The following is an 18,702-nucleotide window of genomic DNA, read 5'->3' on the forward strand; positions in this document are numbered from 1 at the left end:
TCCCTCACGGTGTTTCCTTTTCCTTTTCACCATTAGCTGAGTTTGGGTTACGTGCACTTTGGCCTCATAAATAAAGCTGCAGTGACCTTCTTTTTAGTCGTCTATGTTACAGTCTTAGGGAAGTAGCTCAGATATCAACTCTCGGCTCGCTGCTGTATGAGATTTTTAGTAACTTTGTTCTCTTACCCTTAGAAAAATTCAGTGTCCATCCTAAGCTTCTGAAACGGCCCCCCAGGAACTTTTAATCTCAGACTCCTTCCTGACTCTGACTTCGCTCATGTGCTGAACTCTGTTATCTGCTCTGCTCCGTTCCTTTCCCTCCAGCTTGGCATTGATTTAAAGGTAAGACTTGGCCCCTTACCTTTATGCCTACAAACCATTTCCACAGGTATTAGGGAGAGGGTTTATTTCCTGTTTGTGGTAGATTATCCCATTGGGTCAAAAAGAGGCTCTCGGTGAGAAGTAACACCTTCCACTTCAAAAAGGTAAGTCCTCCTGGCTTGTGAGGATGCTTAAAACGTGTATACAGGTTTGACATGTATTTCAAGCCAAATATTATTTCATACACATGATACGTTTTCTCTTGATTAGTATGTACTCTTGAAGATACAAAGAGCTAAAAGATCTTGTCCTTAGAAGCCCTTGAAATACTGGACAAAGTTATATAATAAGAACATCAGTGGGGAGTTCCTGTTGTGGCTCAGCAGAGACAGGTCCGACTAGTATCCGTGTGGATTTGATCCCTGGCCTCGCTCAGTGGGTCGGAGATCTGGCTCAGATCCCAGGGTGCTGTGGCTGGGGTGTAGGCCGGCAGCGTGGCTCCGATTGAACCCCTAGTCCATGTGCCAATGGTGTGACCCTAAAAAGCAAAGAAAAAAAAAATCAGTGAACAGACATGAAAATAAAACACCTGGTGTTTACAGTTAATTCCACATTGATGCACATTGATTTTTTTTTATTTTTTTAGAAAACCCTTTGGCAGTTTCTTTTATTTTTTTAATTTTTTGTGTGTCTTAATTATTTCTTTTTTTAAATAATTTTTTTATTTTCCCACTGTACAGCAAGGGGGTCAGGTTATCCTTACATGCATACATTACAATTACATTTTTTCCCCCACCCTTTCTTCTGATGCACATTGATTAGTACAGGTGGGGCAGAGGTGGGGTAGGAGGATATTAGCGGGAAGGTCTGCTTCACAACATGATGGGTTTTCACAATTGGTCGGAAGGAGGCGCTCAGCAAAAGGTAACACCTTCTGCTTTCCACAAATGTCCTCATTCTTGTCAGTCAGGGATTAGCTGTGACCAAGAAAGGTGCAGTTATTTGCAAATGGACCCCGTCAGCTGTCAGATAAAGCACTTTCTCTAACAGATTTCTTTAGCTGCTTTGACTAGGGCATCCTGCACCTTAATCTTTCAGATTTCCTCTTCCTATAAATTAAAATCATCCAGCTCTGCTTGGTTTCATTTCTTACATCCTTCAAATTGTAGCTTTGCAACTTTTGCTGATGGCCACCAAGAAATTGTTGTATGACTGCCAAGAAAACAGTTTTGGAATAGGTGGAACATTCTCAGTGCTTTCAGGTATTCTGTCTTAACTGATTTTAAAATCTTCACATTCTTGATGATTTTGTATTTCACAAATCTCCATTCCTGGTAGTAATTTCTGTGTCCCTGGAGTTTCTCTGGCTACAAGACATAGATTCAGACGTACTAATTCAGGTAAGGAGGGGTTTGTGGTAGCCTTAGATGTACCCAGGACAGGACTGAAAGAGCCTGCCTGAAGGAAGGTCCCTGTGGATTCAGGACAGCCTCAGGAATGTCCCGGAGATTGTGAAACTCCACCAGATTCTTCCACCCATAGAGAGATCAGCAGTCTTGCTATACTTTGTTATCTGTAGTCTTACTTCTTCCACTGGCTGCTCCACCCATTGCTGTGTCATCTCAGCCCACTCCTGCTTGCTTAGCATATTTGTTTACTTCTTGTATTAACTTACTCCATGTCTTCCATTTTTCCTCCTGCCTCATTGCCTTTCTGTGTAAATCCTTTTAGCTTCCTCTATATTTCCCAGTACAATTTCTAGAAAGCCAACATTTGTGATTGGCTTTGCCTCTGTTTGAACCGAGATGTTTACAGCCAAGAACACATTGGCTGGATGTGCTGTGGTCTTGGACCCCTGATACAAATTACCGTCTGCCTTATGTTTAGAACCACCTTGGCCCCATCTTCCTGTGATGCAGCTGTGAAGCTGTTTAGCACCATGCGTATCACATTCAATAAAACCCATGTGGAGTTTAACTCATATATAGAGTTTGTGTCCCTCCTCCCATTGCAAATGCATGAAATTCTGGGAAAAATGAGAAAAAAAACTACTCTAATACTATCACAACAATAAGCTTTGGCTTGTGTTGCAGTGACCCAACATCATATGGAACCTGGATATTAAATCCTAAGTGTGAAACTGAGATTTATATGCCTGCATGAGGAGAAGTGGTTTATAGTTGATGAGAAATAAGGACTTAGAACAAGGATTGCTGCATGAAGCCAGCTTCTATGAAAGGCTAGCTAGCCTGGGACAGGGAACATGATATGCAGAACCCACTATTTAGAGCAGCTGTTCCAGACATTGGATGGAGAAAAGAAAAGTTTGAACAATGCTCAGGTGGAGGGGCAAGAATTTATACTCTCCATGTGGTCCAGGAATCCTATTTGAAAAAGTCAGCCTCTGTCTTCAAAAAGACAGATATCAAGTGTTGGTGAAAACAGGGAGAGAAGGGACCCTTGTGCTCTGCTGGTGGGAATGTGAATTGGTGCATCCACCATGAAAAACAGCATGGCGGTTCTTCAAAAAATTAAAACAGAACAATCACATGATACAGCAACCCCACAGAAAAGAAGTGGTAATTATGTGACGTGTTGGAGGTGTTAGCTAACACACATAATCATTTTGCAATATAGAAATGTATCAAATGAACACTTTTTGTACCTTAAACTTACACAATGTTATATGTCAGTTACATCTCAATAAAACTGGGGGGCGGGGGAAGTGAGCCAAAAAGTGACCTGTGGAACACCAAGGAGGATCAGGTCAGGCAGACAAAAACATCTAAGCGAAATGCGGCTTGTTCCAGAAGTGGCAGGAGAACCAACTGACACAGAAGCCACCCTGAAAAGAGAGTTAGAAGCCGCAGTGAGATGGTAGGCTGGCTGGAGGCAGCACTCACAGGCAGTCACTGACTCCCACGTGTTTGTAACATGTAGCACTTGAAGCCAGCAGTGGGAAATGATGCTGATGGGATGACTACAGAAGCAAGTGCCTTGGAAGATCCAGCAGGATGGCTCTGGATTAGATACAAAAATGCTAATGGTTACAAATAAAATAAATGATCATGTCTTGCCCAGAAATTCTCAGTGTCTCAATCCATGTGACTTTTAAAAATTGTCATAAATACGTGTACAACAAAATTTGCTTGAAATAATCTAGACATACATGCGATATGAATAGGAAAAATAATACGAAATATCTAGCATAGGCAAATTCATGGACCTGGAAAGAACATTAAAGGTTACAGTGGGCTGGGGAGGAATGAGTGGGAGTTATTGCTTGATAATTATTGATTTCCTGTTTTGGATAATGGAAAAGTTTTGGAACTATATAGTGATCATGTCTGCACAATATTGGGAATGTTATTAATGTCACTGAATCATGCTTAAAAATGGTTACAATGGCAAATCTAATTCATTTGATTTTTAAAAATGTAATTTAAAAATCATTCTGACATAACACATGATTGCTGTAAAGAAATCACATAGAGTATATTGGTCTAAAATATGAAAATTCTCTTGGCTAGCTAATACATCTTTCTATCATATACACACAGGATAATAGCATATCTGTTTTGTAATTGCCTTATTTAACAGCATGCTATGAATATCACACCCTCCCAGTTGATTAGATACCTGTGACATTGTTTGTAATGCATGTGTATTATTTCAGGGTTTGAATGTACCAAGAATGCTTAGTTGAAAATTGATTGAAAGATACGTAGGTTCTTCCCTCTTAAAAACAATGCTGCAACTAAGAATGTTGCACATAAACCTTTGGTGATTGTCTCCTTAGTCATTGGCATACACTCCTAGAATGCCTGGGTCACAAGTCCTCTATGTGCCTCAGCTTTCTGCACAAGAATCTCCAAAGAGTTTTCCTGCACACTGAAGCCCGTTCCCTGACTTTCCCTGGAAGTCAGCTCCTCTAAAGCGGAAGTCTATCAAGAAAGAAAGGAAGGCATTAGAGACTGCTGGCAATAATGACAAGTCAAGGGCCCATTTCTATAATACCCTTTATCTACTAACATGAAGAAAAAGATGGCAGAAATGTATACAATGGAACTCAGAAATGTCCTAGACTTTTATTAACCCTCCTTTATTATAACTTTATTGGCATCATCAACAATTTCTGAATGAAAGGAAGAGGCCAGGAGTCCACATACACACACCTCTCTGATGCATGAGCAATGTGATCCGGGAAAAGTGAAGCGGAATTTGAAAGCCCCTATTCTGGTCTCTCTCTTCCGTGGGGGTCAGTTCTGAAAGCAAGGTCAAACCAAGGGAAAGCCTGTTCACTGGGGAGTCCGGAGCAGTTAGTCTGAAGAAGAAAGTATTCGGCTAAATTTCATTCTATCGGGACCACCACGTTGTTCTTTTTTTCCCCTCAGAGCCTTCTTAAAGATCACATGGAGTGAAAAAAAAAAAAATCCCAGGAAGAATTCTGATACTCAGCTAAAGCCATCCCTAGGCTGTGGTTGCAGTGAAGAGGGTCTCTGTTTTGAGGAATCTTGTATTTACTCAACTTAGAGAAACGGAGGGAAAGGCAAAGAGAGGCAACCTTCCCAAAAGGGAAAAAAAAGGAAAATGTTACTTAAAAATATAACATTGAAGTTCGTGGCTCAGTGGAAGCAAATCTGACTGGGAACCATGAGGTTGCAGGTTCGATCCCTGGCCCTGCTCAGTGGGTTATGGATCCGGTGTTGCTGCAGGCTGTGGTGTAGATCGAAGACATGGCTTGGATCCCACGTTGCCTACAGATCCAACTCGACCCCCAGCCTGGGAACATCTATATGCCGCAGGCGTGGCCCTAAAAGGACAAAAAGAAAAAAAAAATATATATATATATAAAACATTGGTCTTCGCTCTTAGACTTTATGAGAGGCATAAAGGATGATCTTCTCAGATCTGGAACAGTTATACCCTCATATCAATGAAGATTGGCAATATTTAAAAAAAAACACCTCTGTCATTAAGAAACCATGACCAGGAACCTACCTTGAAGACTATGTGATATAGAATAGGAAATGAGATCGTTGTAGTAAGTCAACTTCTAACTAAATTGGAAGTTCAGTGTGAAAAATCAACCAGGTTTATTCAAGGAACACTATGAATCTCTTGAAGATTATAAAGATGTGGGACTTCTCAGAAAGAGTCCTTCCCATTTGTCTCAAGTAAGAGTAACCAGAGTAACCCAAAGATTTGTTAAGGGAAAGGTCCTTGACCCAGAAGAACTAAAATTGAGGAATCTACACTCAAAAAGTTCTCCAGGGCATTCTCGTTGTGGCACAGTGGAAAGGAATATGACTAGTATTCATGAGGATGCGGGTTCCATCCCTGGCCTCGCTCAGTGGGTTAAGAATCTGATGTTGCTGTGAGCTGTGGTGTAGGTTGCAGACACAGTTTGGATCCCACATGCAACCACTATACTGGGAACTTCTACATGCCAAGAGTGTGACCCAAAACAAACAAACAAACAAAAGTTCTTCAAAAACAAAGAGTACCATGCTAAAGAAACACCATTTCTGACAAGTTCAGTGGTATTCCTGTACATAGGAAACTTTGCATAAGCTATTGTCAGATTAATGGAGTTATTAAAGACATCGACAGGGCAATGCTTAGCAAACATACGAGCCTGTATCAACCAAAAAAGTCTATGAATTTGTGGCCAGAAATCTCTATCACAGATTCATTGATAAAGAAAGAATACCAAAGGTCATCATTTTATAGTGGAAGATGACGTAAAGGAGTTCACAGCTTTGAAAACTGGCAGGAGTTTTCACGTGGAACTGAGTATTTGATGACACTGACAGAGGCTAACAGAGGTCTGAGGGGCAGAATTTACTCACTGTATTATAACCTAAGGCTCTTATGAGCTTTTGAACTGATCAGTAAGAGAGTTTAAAGGCTGTTCCTATAATTTCTTTATTTCTTGCTTTAATTTTCTTTTTTTTTTAGCATTTTCTTTTTTCTTGTTTCTCATAAAAATAGAAAAAAATTTGATGAAGTAAATATGTTTTAAAACTTGCTTTGTTTCAGCAAGTGTTTGATCACTTATATGAATCTGTGCTAGGCATGTATTGCAACTAAAAATGTTCATGTCTAGTCTTTGTGTTTAGGGAGAAATGCTGCAGACTTCCATAAAATGGGTATAGCTGTAGTATTAGAAGAGAAAGGTAAAAAAGATAAGGTCAAGGATACCTAGGCCCCTTGGAATTGAAGGTCATGAGTGTCTAACATCCGTCAGTGACATTTCAGTCTACGGGCAAACTTCCTAGAAGTTGGATGCAGAGGCCACGTATCCAGTCTGATTATTCTGCTTTTTCATATGTTGTTAGGGAAGAGCTTACTTGAAATGCATTCAGTATAAACCAAACTGTAAACTTCAGCCTGTAATGAAACTGTAGTCAAAGTACTGAGATGGGAGTTCCTGTCTTGGCTCAGTGGTTAACGAACCCGACCAGCATCCATGAGGATGAGGGTTCAATCCCTGGTCTCGCTCAGTGGGTTAAGGATCCAGTGTTGCCGTGAGCAGTGGTGTAGGTCACAGATGCGCCTTGGATCCCACATTGCTGTGCCTGTGGTGTAGGCCGGCAGCTACAGCTCTGATTCAACCCTTAGCCCCAGGAACCTTCATATGCTGCAGGTGCGGCGGTGAAAAGGCAAAAACAAACTAACAAAAAATGAAAGTACCGAGATGAAGAAGATGGTAACATGTGGGCAGGTGGTTGAATTGTTAGAAATTCGCAAGGTTTCCCTTTCGCATCTGAGGATACCGATTGATCTCTGCGGCAACATCTCTTGGCAGGTTCTTCCTTGCAGCAGAGGAAAAAAAAGGCATCTCACCAGGCCCTTGGCCTAGTTAATAACACCATCGCTATGCTGAGCACCCACGATATTATGGACACTGAAAAAAAAAAATGAGAAGTAGCATTGACGTATTCAGTTGCCAAGGGCATCCATAGCAATCATTGATTATGCCAGGCAACTTACTTAGACCTGTGTAATATGGCCATTAATGGAAAAAAAATTCATTGCCCAGGTGAAGAGTATTAGATGATAGAAATAGTGAACTTTCGTAGAATAATCAACAGAGTTCTTTAAAGAAAGTGGCATAGTTAATTCCAGAAACAGGGAAGAGCTTAACAGTGCAATTTAGAAGTCTGTTTCAGTCACATTTGGAAGTGCTTGCTGAAGCTCGCAGCCATTTCCCCTTTTCTGGGGATAGCTCTGCCTCCCCTTTTGGCAGGCTCATGGGGAGGGCCTCTAGCAGCTGAGCCTACATCATGTGACTCCAAACCTAGGATAACAACAGATAGGAGCTGGAGCAGTGCCAGACCCAGGCAGGATCCTCTGAGCTCTGCCCCAGAGGTCTGAGTAAGCACTGACCTGCTGGCAGCTGGTGTAGCTCTATAGAGCGAGCTACAGACTCCCGATGCTGAAATATTTTCTGATAATGCTGCTGATAATTTGATCTTAGTTATTCTGGCCACAGAAGGATGTCTGTCCACATTCTTCTTGAAGCAGATAAGCACAGAATAGAAGCTTGTTAGAGAAAAACATGCACAAGGAGAAGCAATAGATGCTACAGCTAAAATTCCGGAAAACGTGTGGTTAGCGCTAATATGCTGCCAAGCTGCTAAGTTTTAGTTTACTTGAAAGTTTCTTTATTTAGAAAGTGAATCATGACCACATAGTTTGTTTTACCTCATTAAGGCTTTGATGTAATCTTGGACAGCCAAGCCATCCAAAGTACACCATCTTTTTGGACACAGCGAGGACACCTTCTCCCTTGTACTTGAAAGCATAATCTAGGAGCCGGTGGACCAAGTCAAGTTGGCAAGAAAGAAGAGGCATCTACCATCTCCACTTAGGGCTCCTCCAACTTTCAAGGGAGAGGCTTCCCTCAGCCAGTAGCCAGTCCCTCATTTTCACCATCAGTGCTTGACCTGCTCACCCTTCATCGCAATTGCCTGGCAGAACTCCAATCTTGCTTAAACCCGTGTTAGGAAGATACACTAGAAGATACACATGAACAGAATGTCTCTCTCAGTCTAAGTGAATGACCACTGCCTTCAGATGGACTCATAGGTCCTCCTGCCAACTCCACCACATCCGCCAAATATATTCCCTCTTTCACTGAATTGGATGACTGCTTAAATGACTTAGTCATATGCATCGCTTTTCAGACGCTAGTCTCTCTTACCTCTTCTTTTCCTCTCAGTAGGAGACCTTGCTTTCCATTTGGCTGTGAAAGTGGAATCAATGAAAGGGGCGTGTCTTCGCAAGCTTTCACAATCTCAGCCATCAACCAGGTTTCATTGGACCCTATACTCTGACTCTCTTGCCACTAGTGTGAATAAGTAACATTCCTCTCCGTAAGGCCAATATCCACACCTGTACATCCTCTCATCATCCTCTCCCCCTTGTTAAAGAACACACTCTGTCAAATGCCCACCCCTCACAAGGATCATAAGTACTGCTTTTAAAGCGAAAGGGGAGATTTATAGTGACAAATAAATGAGAATTGTAACCCAGATAATTTTGGGCCCCTCAGCAAACTCTGAGGGAAACAGTGGCATAGTCCACATGTGAAAACCCTACTATTATCCACTCCTATTGCCTAGTCTGTGTTCTTAGCTAGCATTTAAGGCTCTGTAAAATCATAGAAATCTCTAAGATTCCATTATCAAAAACTGAAGAAATATGTAGGTTGACAAGAAGTTCTGCTTCCTCTTCCACAAAACAGTCAATGAATATTTACCTTGGGCAACTTATTTGCCAAACCCTTCTGACACTAAGCTCTGAGTTCAGTTTACATTGTAAAAACTGTTATTATTTACTGAAGTACATCCTTTAGTATATTTTCTGCCTGGCTGTGTAAGATAAATTCCCTCAGAAGATATCTTTATTTCATGCACACTTAGCTAGGTATAGAATTCGAGGTTAACATTTCACTTTCTCTCAGCTCTTTGAGGGCATTATTCTATTATTCTTTTTGACATCTTTTGGCTGTTGATCCTAGGTTAATAATCTGTCTTTTGTATTTTATTATTTTTAATATTTCCCTCTCTTCTCTCTCTCTTTTTTTCTTTCTAGGGCTGTACCTGCAGCATATGGAAGTTCCCAGGCTAGGGGTTGAATTGGAGCTCCAGCTGCTGGTCTCTACCACAGCCACAGCAACACAGGATCTTAGTTGCATCTGTGACCTACACAGCTTGCAGCAATACTGGATCCTTAATCCACTGAGCAGGACCAGAGATCGAACCGCATCCTCATGGATACTAGTTGGGTTCTTAACCTGTGGAGCCGCAGTGCAGACTACTCTTCTCTCTTTCTGAAGGCTCTCTACAAAGAAGTTGTTGTATTTTTGTTTGTTTTTAACTCTGCACAGGACACAGTAATTTTCTAATCTGAAGACTCATGTCTTCAAGTCTGCAAAAATCTTAACACATTTTATCTTTGAACAGTCCTCTTATTTATTCCTTTACTCTGCTTATTACAAAATGTTTGCTATACACGTACTGCACACCCTCATTCTGTCTTTCATGTGTTTAATCTTTCTTCAATACTTTTACATCTTGTTCTGCCTTTGCACTAAGTTTTATGTGATTTCTTCAGAGGTATTTCTGGTTTATTAATTTTCTCTTCATCTGTGTCTACTCTGCTGTAAAACTTATCCATTAAGTTTTTAATCTTAGTTAATATTAATCTCTTTAAATTTCTATAAATTTTAATGGGTTATTTTCCTGTTAATCTTCCTTTTCATTGTCTCCTGTTTTAACTAAAGTATGTTGCCTCTTGAACATTTTAGTTATATATTTTGTAGTCTCTGTCATAATTTTTATTATCTTCAGTATTTGAGATTGCTAATAGTCCCATTTTTTTGTTTGCTGATAGTCTTTGATGGTGGACTTCTGATTATGAGTTTAGCTTCCAAAAGGAATATTTGCTTTTAACTCTGTTGCTTTGTGCCCTGAATTCTGGACATATTTCTGTAGAGTTGTTTTTGCTTTCTTGGAATAGAAGGAGGAGGCAGAGGGAAGACGAGGGAAGAGGAGAAGGAAGAGAAGGAGTATCAGCAACAAGAAGTAACATTTTTTTAGTTTTTATAATTTTCCAGGCATTTTTTTTACATTCGTTTTATTTTTTAGATTCCATATATGAGTGATAACATAATATTTGTCCTTCTCTGTCTGACATATTTCACTAAGTGTAATATCTGTCAGTTCCACCCATGTTCTTGAAAGTAACAAAATTTAATTCTTTTTTATGGCAGAGTAATATTCCATTGTATATATGTGTGTATATGTGTGTATATATACACACATCAGTCTTTTTTATCTATTCATTTGTTGATAGGCAATTATGTACCTTCCATATCTTGGCAAATAATAATGCAATTGGGGTGCATACATCTTTTTGATCTGGTGTTTTCATTTTTTTCAATATATGCCCATAAGTGGAATTGCTGGATCAGGCATTCTTCTATACTTATATTAATGAATTTAATTCCCAAATTACTGTATGTATTAAATGTATATATGCACACAATGTTACCTCCATTTTTATGGATGAAAAAAACTTAAGGGGAGAAAAAGATTAAATAGATTACGCAAAGTCACACAGCTTTGGTGGAATCAGAATTTGAACCTGAATTTGGCTTCAGGTTCAAAGCCAAATAATAATAGCACTAGCTGCTATATTATTCTTAGGCATGTTGCTATGCAGGAAGAATAAATTCAGATTTCTCTCCCGTGTCTTACTCCTGACATATGCTGTACATACTTGAGATTTTCATTTCTATGGAGAATACATATTTTTTAACTAGAGATTGGGCAAAGAATATGTATCCTTACTTTTTCTTGGGGTAACAGGTGAAGCTTTTTCCATTCTCTGTGTCTAGCACTGAGCCATCTTGTGAAGTTTCTCGATTCATGCAGATATATCAAATCCAGCTTTATAACCTGTCAAGGACCGAGCCCAGGTCACAGAGGTATTGAAACACCTCTTTGGATTATTGTATTTCTGATCTATCACTCATAGTTCTGGCTTTAATTTCCCTTTTCACTTTTAACTTCTGGCACTGCGCCTTCATTTTTCCTTGTTTCTTCTGTTGATTCTTACTCTTTTTCCTTTTTTTTTTCCTTCTTCCTTTTAAAGATTTGGTTATACATCTTAACTTCTGCATTAGATATATTTTACTATTTCAGTGTGCTGGAGGTTCACTTCCTCATCACATTAGTTCATTTTGTGGGGAAATCCTCAGCTTTAAATAAGGAAATCCCCCCCCCATAAAAATAAATCAGAATAAAAAGTCGAGAAAGAGGAATACAAAGAACACATGAAACCACGATGAGAAGGGAAACTAGTAAAATACATTGAATTCTTGATATTCTAGTTGTAAGTCTTAATGCAATTGTAAGAAAGGCAAAGTGAAAAGGATTCTGAAAATAGAATATAGAGGGTCTAAAACAACTGTAGCAAAATTAATAAAAACGGGATCTGTATTTCCAGTGATTTAAAAGAAAGTAAGGATTTTTGTTTGGCCCATTGACCTTTTATTGGTACAAAATTTAAACAGTGTTTACAGCTGTCCAGTCTACCCTGCCTTCCATGAGACATCAGAACATCTTGATTAATTTGTTTTTGCCAATTTTTAAAATGCAAGGCATGTACTACCTCACTGTTGACCCTTTTTGAAGACAGAATTACTGAGGAGAGTGATGTGTAGACAAGATCCCATGGCTTTAAAGTTTTTTTAAATTATCCTTCTTTTCTCTGGAACATCTCTCAGCTTTGTGATGATTAACATCTGGGGATTGGGAGCCATGTCAAATATTTGCGATTTCCCAATTCATGGACTTTGGTGTCTTGTTTTGCGATTTACTTTGGCAGGTCAAGAAAAGTTTGTAACTCTTTACAGGGATAGACGATGCAGTGGGAATTGAATACATTTCAGTTTTTTTCTAGTGTTCATGTATAAAAATTGACCTGAATCTTATTCTGGTTTTTTTTGGCCTTAGTAATCTGCTTACTTTTTATCTTGTTCATATGCCTTATGAAGCCCTGCATCCACAATCAAGTGGGCAGGAGAAAGAAATTTGTTCCTAATTCTTCACTTGTCCAACTTAGGTGTTTCTCCAAGACAGACAATGGGTGGCTTAGCTTTTTTTAGGCAAAAAAAAAAAAGTTCAGCTTCAGCAAATTCTGAAGTGTGTCTAAGTCAGTCCAGTATATCAATGCTGGTTGTGTTTAGGCATTAGTAGTGGGAGGAAGAAAAGCACGGCTAACGATTTCTCATACAAATTTAACTACTTTGGTTAGTTACTCATTTATTACCCTTTCTCCCATCTTGGTCTCATCTTGTCTGAAGGGCTGGTTCCATTTTCCTTGTTTACTGTCTCCCCCTTATCCCTGGAGTTGAAAGGCCCAGTGAACAAACACAGGGTTTGTTTTATTCCCAACCAACCACGGAACAGTCATTTCCCTGCAGAATAATTGGCTTAGGGAAGAACAGAGAGAAAACAAAACAAGTTCATCATGTGCAGCTTGGTCTGGCTACATCCCCTCTCAGAAACCAGCCTGGGGAAGAACTGTTGCGAGTGAGTAAGCGTTCATTTAAGGAATAAATGAGGAAGTGGCAATAAAGAAATTTTAATTTGTTGCCTTAGGCGAAAACAACTGTGCTTTGACAGTGTTTCAAGTGCTTTTGTCTTTATTTCTCATTTTCCCGACAGTAAGTAAAGCTCTCTGTTCGTGTGCTATGCCAAATATGTGGGTGGACCTTGCTAAAATTAATGTATGTTTCAGATGTTTCCAAAGATGTATGTGTTTTTTTGTTGACACCTAATGACAGAATGTTTCTATTTTTCCCCAGACAACTTTTATTGTGTACACACAATAGGAAAACAGTAAAATTTGCTTGTGTACTAGCTGAAGGGGAATTGTCTGAATATTTTGATATGCGAATCTAAGAGTTTAATTTTGAGACTGTAGGAACTGAAAAAAATGGCCACTTTATTTGCAAACATTTGAGCAAAATTACTTTTCCATGTGATTTCCTTCCTTTTCTTTTCTTTTCTCTTTCTTTCTTTCTTTCTTTCTTTCTTTCTTTCTTTCTTTCTTTCTTTCTTTCTTTCTTCCTACTTTGTAGTTTGTTTCCTCAGTTTTTCAGGGACTTCTGAATTCAGAACATTGAGATAAATTGTTTTATTATTCTTGTGTATCACAATCAAGTTTCAAGTCCTTTGAGTCGGAGTTGTTATCCCATGGCCTACCTCTTTCGATAAAAGTTGTTCATTTCACTCCGGAAGGTAAATACCAAAAGAAAGGACTCTATTGGGACTGCTTCTAATGAACAATTACTTCGATGAAGTTAAGTAATCAGAATGTCTGTGGTAATCTGATGAGCTCTGGGGTTTCTATTTAAATGTAAGGAACAAAAATAATTATTATGCCGATGAAATATAGAGTGTAGTTACTCCGTTCATGTAGTTGAACTTCTGTTAGAAAGTGTCAACGTGGGAAGTGTCTTACAGGTTCTGAAATCTAAGGACAGCTTTTCCCTGGTACCACTCCATGTTGTAAAATCGTGGGAACGGGTCTCTCCTCTTCCTCACCTTTACTCATCTCCCGAAACACTTACAGTGAGTATATCTGACGTAAAATTTTACAATCCTGATTATGGCACTCATTTTAAATCCATTTTTTGCAGTTCTTAAAGGTAGAAAATATCCCTCCCCAAAATATGATCAAGGTATTTCTTCTTACAGGTATTTTTCTAGTTTATGCTCCATTGCGTGTACTTTCTCTTTGTTTAATGAACAGGCTAGATGCGTATAAAACAGAAAAGTGTGTACCAGCAAACCCAAGCACTTCTGTGCAAGAACTTTCTTAAGAAATGGAGAATGAAAAGAGAAAGCTTACTGGTACGTTTGCCAGCTTGCCTCTTTACACAGTTATCACTATGCTTGTATTTCATTGCCTCGTGATTCTCTTGTTTTACATTTGAAGTAGCAGATTGGGTTTATTGATTGTGAGCTTGTTGCTAGGTGTACCTGTTGAATTGAGAGATTCACAGCCGTCTCTGAAAAATAATGTAGAATGGCAAAGAATGAAAGTATTACTCATACTTTTTAAAAAGGAGAGTAACTGAAAATGTAATTGTATAGTAAGTTATAGCCCCTCTTAAAGCTCTTATCATGGGTAATACATTTAGAGTCAAGAAATAATAAAACTAGTGTCCAGCAGAAATAGAGGAATTTGAACTTGAGGGGCTTCTTTTCAAGGCCATGAAGTTTCTGCACAGAGTATTTCCAAGGATTATGACCGAGTAACACCACTGATGGACAGTTTACATTAAAGCCCCAAATTTCAAAACAGTCTGCATAAGGTTGCCAGTGGATGTCGGGTGGTTTTGGTAGGTGGAGGAAACTTCTCCTCACAGTCATTCAGAGACCCAGGCTTCTTCATCTAGGGACTCTGCCATCTCACGAGACCTTGGAGACATTCGCTGGATCCTTTGCATCCAGTCAGATGCAGAAGTAGAAGGACCAAGACAGAGAGAACAGTGGAAGGGTGTGCAGGGTTCCATGAGCAGGCTTCGCAGTGATGCCTGTCACTTCTGCCCACATTTCATTGGCCAGGATCCATCATTTGGTCCCACTTCATTCATCCAGAGACTGGGAGGGTAGCCCAGCATTGCACCAAGCCAGAAGAGATTCCCTAATGTTGTTGAGCCCCTGGACGGTCTCCACACTCAGCTCCTTCTCATTTGTTTTGACTTCCAATACAAGGATGTGACAGCTGACAAAAGTGTTGCTGTTTGCCACCATGAACTCCATCTGGGATATTCTGTGCCTTATAGACCCTAGAGCCAGAGGTCCATGCATTTGGGGATCGCCATCCTGTTAGCCTTCCTCTTAGTTTCTATGACAGCTTCTGTAGGAGTTCATGATTTAAATGCAATGGTTCAGTTCTCATATCAGAAAGTGGTAGATGTGACAACTATCTCCATATATATCTTGACCTGGCTTCCCTTTGCTTTGAAGAGTGGAGAGTAAAGAGAAGCCAACTTTATGGAAAATTGAAATTTGTCTTTCAATTGATGTTGACTGAGTTCCTTAAGGGAATATAATCTAAATCTACTCTCCTTTTTTATAGGAATGGGGGTTCCCAATACTTTTAGGACTTTATATGGGTGTATTTTCATATATAAAAGAAAATGTACATTTTCCTGAAATGCCTCCTCAAGATCTGGGAAGGGTAGATAAATTTAATAGCTCTTCTATGGATGTTGTATATACACCGATCTCTGACATAACCCAGCAGATAATGAATAAGACAGCATTTGCTCCCTTTTTAAAAGGTAGGTGAACTAATGGCAAAAATAACTACTGATATTATTTTATATCTTTTTGACAAAATGTATACGTTTAATTTGAAGTTAGAGGTTATCCGTTGTGCTAATTATCTTGGTTTTAAGATAGCATACAAATTGTTTTTTGGTTTTTTTTTTTTTTTTCTCATAACAGCCTTTTAAACTCTTCCACCTTGATGAGGGTCCAGTGTAGATGGGCCTCCATTTCTATTGGAATTTAACTAAAATGGTAGATTTATAATTTCAGATTTACAGAATAATATCTAGGAGGAATATGCTATTGGTGAGTGTGGGTGTTTTTAACATGGAAATATAATGATTAAGATTTGTAGCTCATAAATGTAAAAAACTATAAATATAAGAAAAACTATATAAATAAAACAAATGAGGTCATGGTTATTAAACAATAATTTCAGAACTATGAGAAATAAGGATGGATATCTAAAGATTGCCCACACATAGTTTAATTTGTACACATCTCTAAAAGTCTTCATTCTAAATGAGGTCTCTATGTAACTGATGAAACCAAAACATTTACTGCACTTATGGGCAACTGGGTACAGTCTGTCTACTCTTAGTGCCTGATTTCTAATAGGTGACATTGCTGACCATTAGAATTAGAGTCACTTTGTGATGTTGGTTCCTGAGTAAGACAAAGACCATATGAAATGCCTTTGTTTTAGTAAACCTAAAATCTGGAGTCCTCAGACTACATAATAACTGCCGCCATTACTTCTATTTTTGTACCCCAATTCTATTTGCAAACTTATCTTGGCATCATACTTTTATATACCTAAAACTCACCCTACCACTGGTTTTGTTAAAAATAAACAATTCTCATCGAATGTCTCCTGAGAATTCCTTTTTTGCTTTTGGAGATAATTTTTATTTAAAGGGAGAATGATTTGGGTTAATTTCAGTGGAAAATATGGGATGACAAAATTGGGTATCACATTTTATTTTCGTGAAACTCTAACAATGTCTTTTATGTCTTTTTTCTTTAACCTTGCAATTCACAGGAAGAAAAATCATTGCCGTACCAGATCAAAAACATATGGATAAAGTACTTCTAGACAATTTCCCATTCACCGTGGGAGTCATCTTTAGTGACACTTTCTCTTATAAGTTAAAATTTTTTCAGGGATATGACATTCCAATTTCGAAGGAAGATCTTTTCACAGGTGACTTTCAATATAAAGTACTATTATGGCATTTTTCATCTTTTTAACATAAAGAATGGGATGAGATGGGCAACAAAGACGCTTTTGTTGGGGCAGGAGAAAAGAAACAGAATACATTTTATTGCTAAACAGATTCCGAGCCCAGTCATATCTTCCCACGAGGGGACGGCTCTCAAAAAACCATCGAGTCGTCCAACCAATACCTAGTGAATTCACAAGTGTATGCTGCAGAGGATGATGGGATAATCAGGACTGATGGGTGGCAGCCTTAGGCAAGATTTGAGTTTAACCGGAAAGACAGCCAGTGAGGAGTTAATGACCAGTGCTAGGAAAGGTGCTGGCTGGACTTAGACCAGGGGTTGCTAAAAAAACTGTGGGATTAGAGAAATTCTGCCTGGAGAAGTGGTGTTTAAACAAACACCTGAAGTAATAGCATGCGTGGGGTGCAGAGGGCATGGTATTCCAGGTGGAAGAAAGGCCAGTGTGGGGGCCCCGGATGAAACAGGGCATCTCTTAGTGGATATGGAATAGGAGCAGCACTGTCTAGCTGAACAGAGTGCACAAAAAGGAATGTGATGGGAGAGTGAGGCTGAAGTTACTCAAGGGCTAGATCTTGTGATGTCTTGAAAACCTACAGCAGTGGAGAGCCATTGTGGTTCTTTAAATCAGGAAAGAGACTTGATTAGATTTCCAAGCCTGAGGGAGTGCTCTGGATATAACCCAGAGAATGGAATACAAAGGAATTGGGAAGAATGCGGTAAAACATACCAGTGAGCTGATGGTGGCTTAGATCCAGAGTGGAGATGTTTTTCATTATGGTGGCCAGGAAGGACCTCCGTAATGAGTTTACTTTTGAAAAGAGATAAGGATATGAAGGAAGGAGTGAGCCATGGTCCCATCTGGGGGGAGAGCACTGAGCTAAAAGAAAAATCACTACTGCAGTGTGTTTGGCATTTTGAGGCACACCAGGAAGTCCAGTACGGTTCAAGCAGTGTTTGCTTTCATCCTCTTTTTATTTTCTAAGACTTTCTATGCATGCCATGTTTTCCATGAGTAAAACTCCCTTATTAACAACTTTCAGGAGTTCCCTGGTAACTCAACAAGTTAAGGAACCCAGCATTATCACAGCTGTAGCTCAGGTTGCTGCTGTGGTGCAGGTTCGATCCCTGACCTGGGAACTTCCACATACCATGAGTGAGGCCAAAAAAAGAACTTTCATGGGCTTTTTTTCTGTATGGTTAGAAATTCTTCCTGGTGGAATCTCATCTAGATTGTTTTCTCTTGGGTTCTTGTTTTTCACTCTGCAATTTCCTTCATCCCTTAATACTGGTTATGCTTTTTTCTTTGTGCTTACAGCTCATTGCTGGGGTACAGATGATGAATTTTCATGTTCACTGACCAAATACTGGAGTGACGGATTCGTGAAGTTACAAACTGCAATTAATGCTGCTATTATCCAAGTAAGAGAAGTTCTAAAAATTAACATGAATAATTGCAGAGGCATCAAGGTCTTAATAAAAGATGGTGTCCCCTCAGGTTTTCATACGTTTATATAATGAAGCAGGCATCAAAATGCTGAAATTGAATTGTAGGCAAAGGAGCACATTACTTTTCTTAAAATGTAAGTTTTCAAGTAGTTATAAAATGGTGCGAAGTTGCAAAAACGATGTACAGGAAGGTCCGTGTCCTCTTCACCTCGTTTCTCCTCATGCTCATAGATCTTGCCCAACCACTGCATAGTACTGAAGTCAGGAAATAAATGACCCACTCCCCATAGCTTACTCAGATTTCCCCCGTTTCTATACCTTAAAAAAT

General features: G+C 39.2%; 1 protein-coding gene across 15 annotated transcripts in view; it reads left to right on the top strand.

Annotated features, from left to right (window-relative positions):
• The first annotated feature begins 237 nt into the window (after positions 1–237).
• The window catches only part of ABCA6 (ATP binding cassette subfamily A member 6), a 72,765-nt gene continuing 54,300 nt past the window's right edge, over positions 238–18,702 (top strand). For 5 of the 15 annotated variants that reach the window (XR_014820879.1, XR_014820881.1, XR_014820882.1 and 2 more), the window contains exons 1-6: positions 12,809–12,929; positions 13,856–13,973; positions 14,155–14,255; positions 15,490–15,694; positions 16,726–16,887; positions 18,244–18,347. Coding sequence is in view for 6 of the 15 variants with exons in the window: in XM_021068084.2 (XP_020923743.2) it covers positions 14,160–14,255; positions 15,490–15,694; positions 16,726–16,887; positions 18,244–18,347 (567 nt within the window). In the remaining 9 variants the exon portion in view is untranslated. Of the gene's footprint in view, positions 343–12,808; positions 13,064–13,855; positions 13,974–14,154; positions 14,256–15,489; positions 15,695–16,725; positions 16,888–18,243; positions 18,348–18,702 lie in introns of those variants that run through there. The other 10 variants (XR_014820880.1, XR_014820883.1, XR_014820884.1 and 7 more) reach the window with 5 other exon arrangements.

This window comes from Sus scrofa, chromosome 12 (assembly GCF_054392235.1).
Source record: "Sus scrofa isolate SSC_HxYL_T2T_F1_AM1 chromosome 12, Sscrofa_HxYL_maternal_Yorkshire_Landrace_v2.0, whole genome shotgun sequence".
Taxonomy (NCBI): Eukaryota; Metazoa; Chordata; class Mammalia; order Artiodactyla; family Suidae; genus Sus; species Sus scrofa.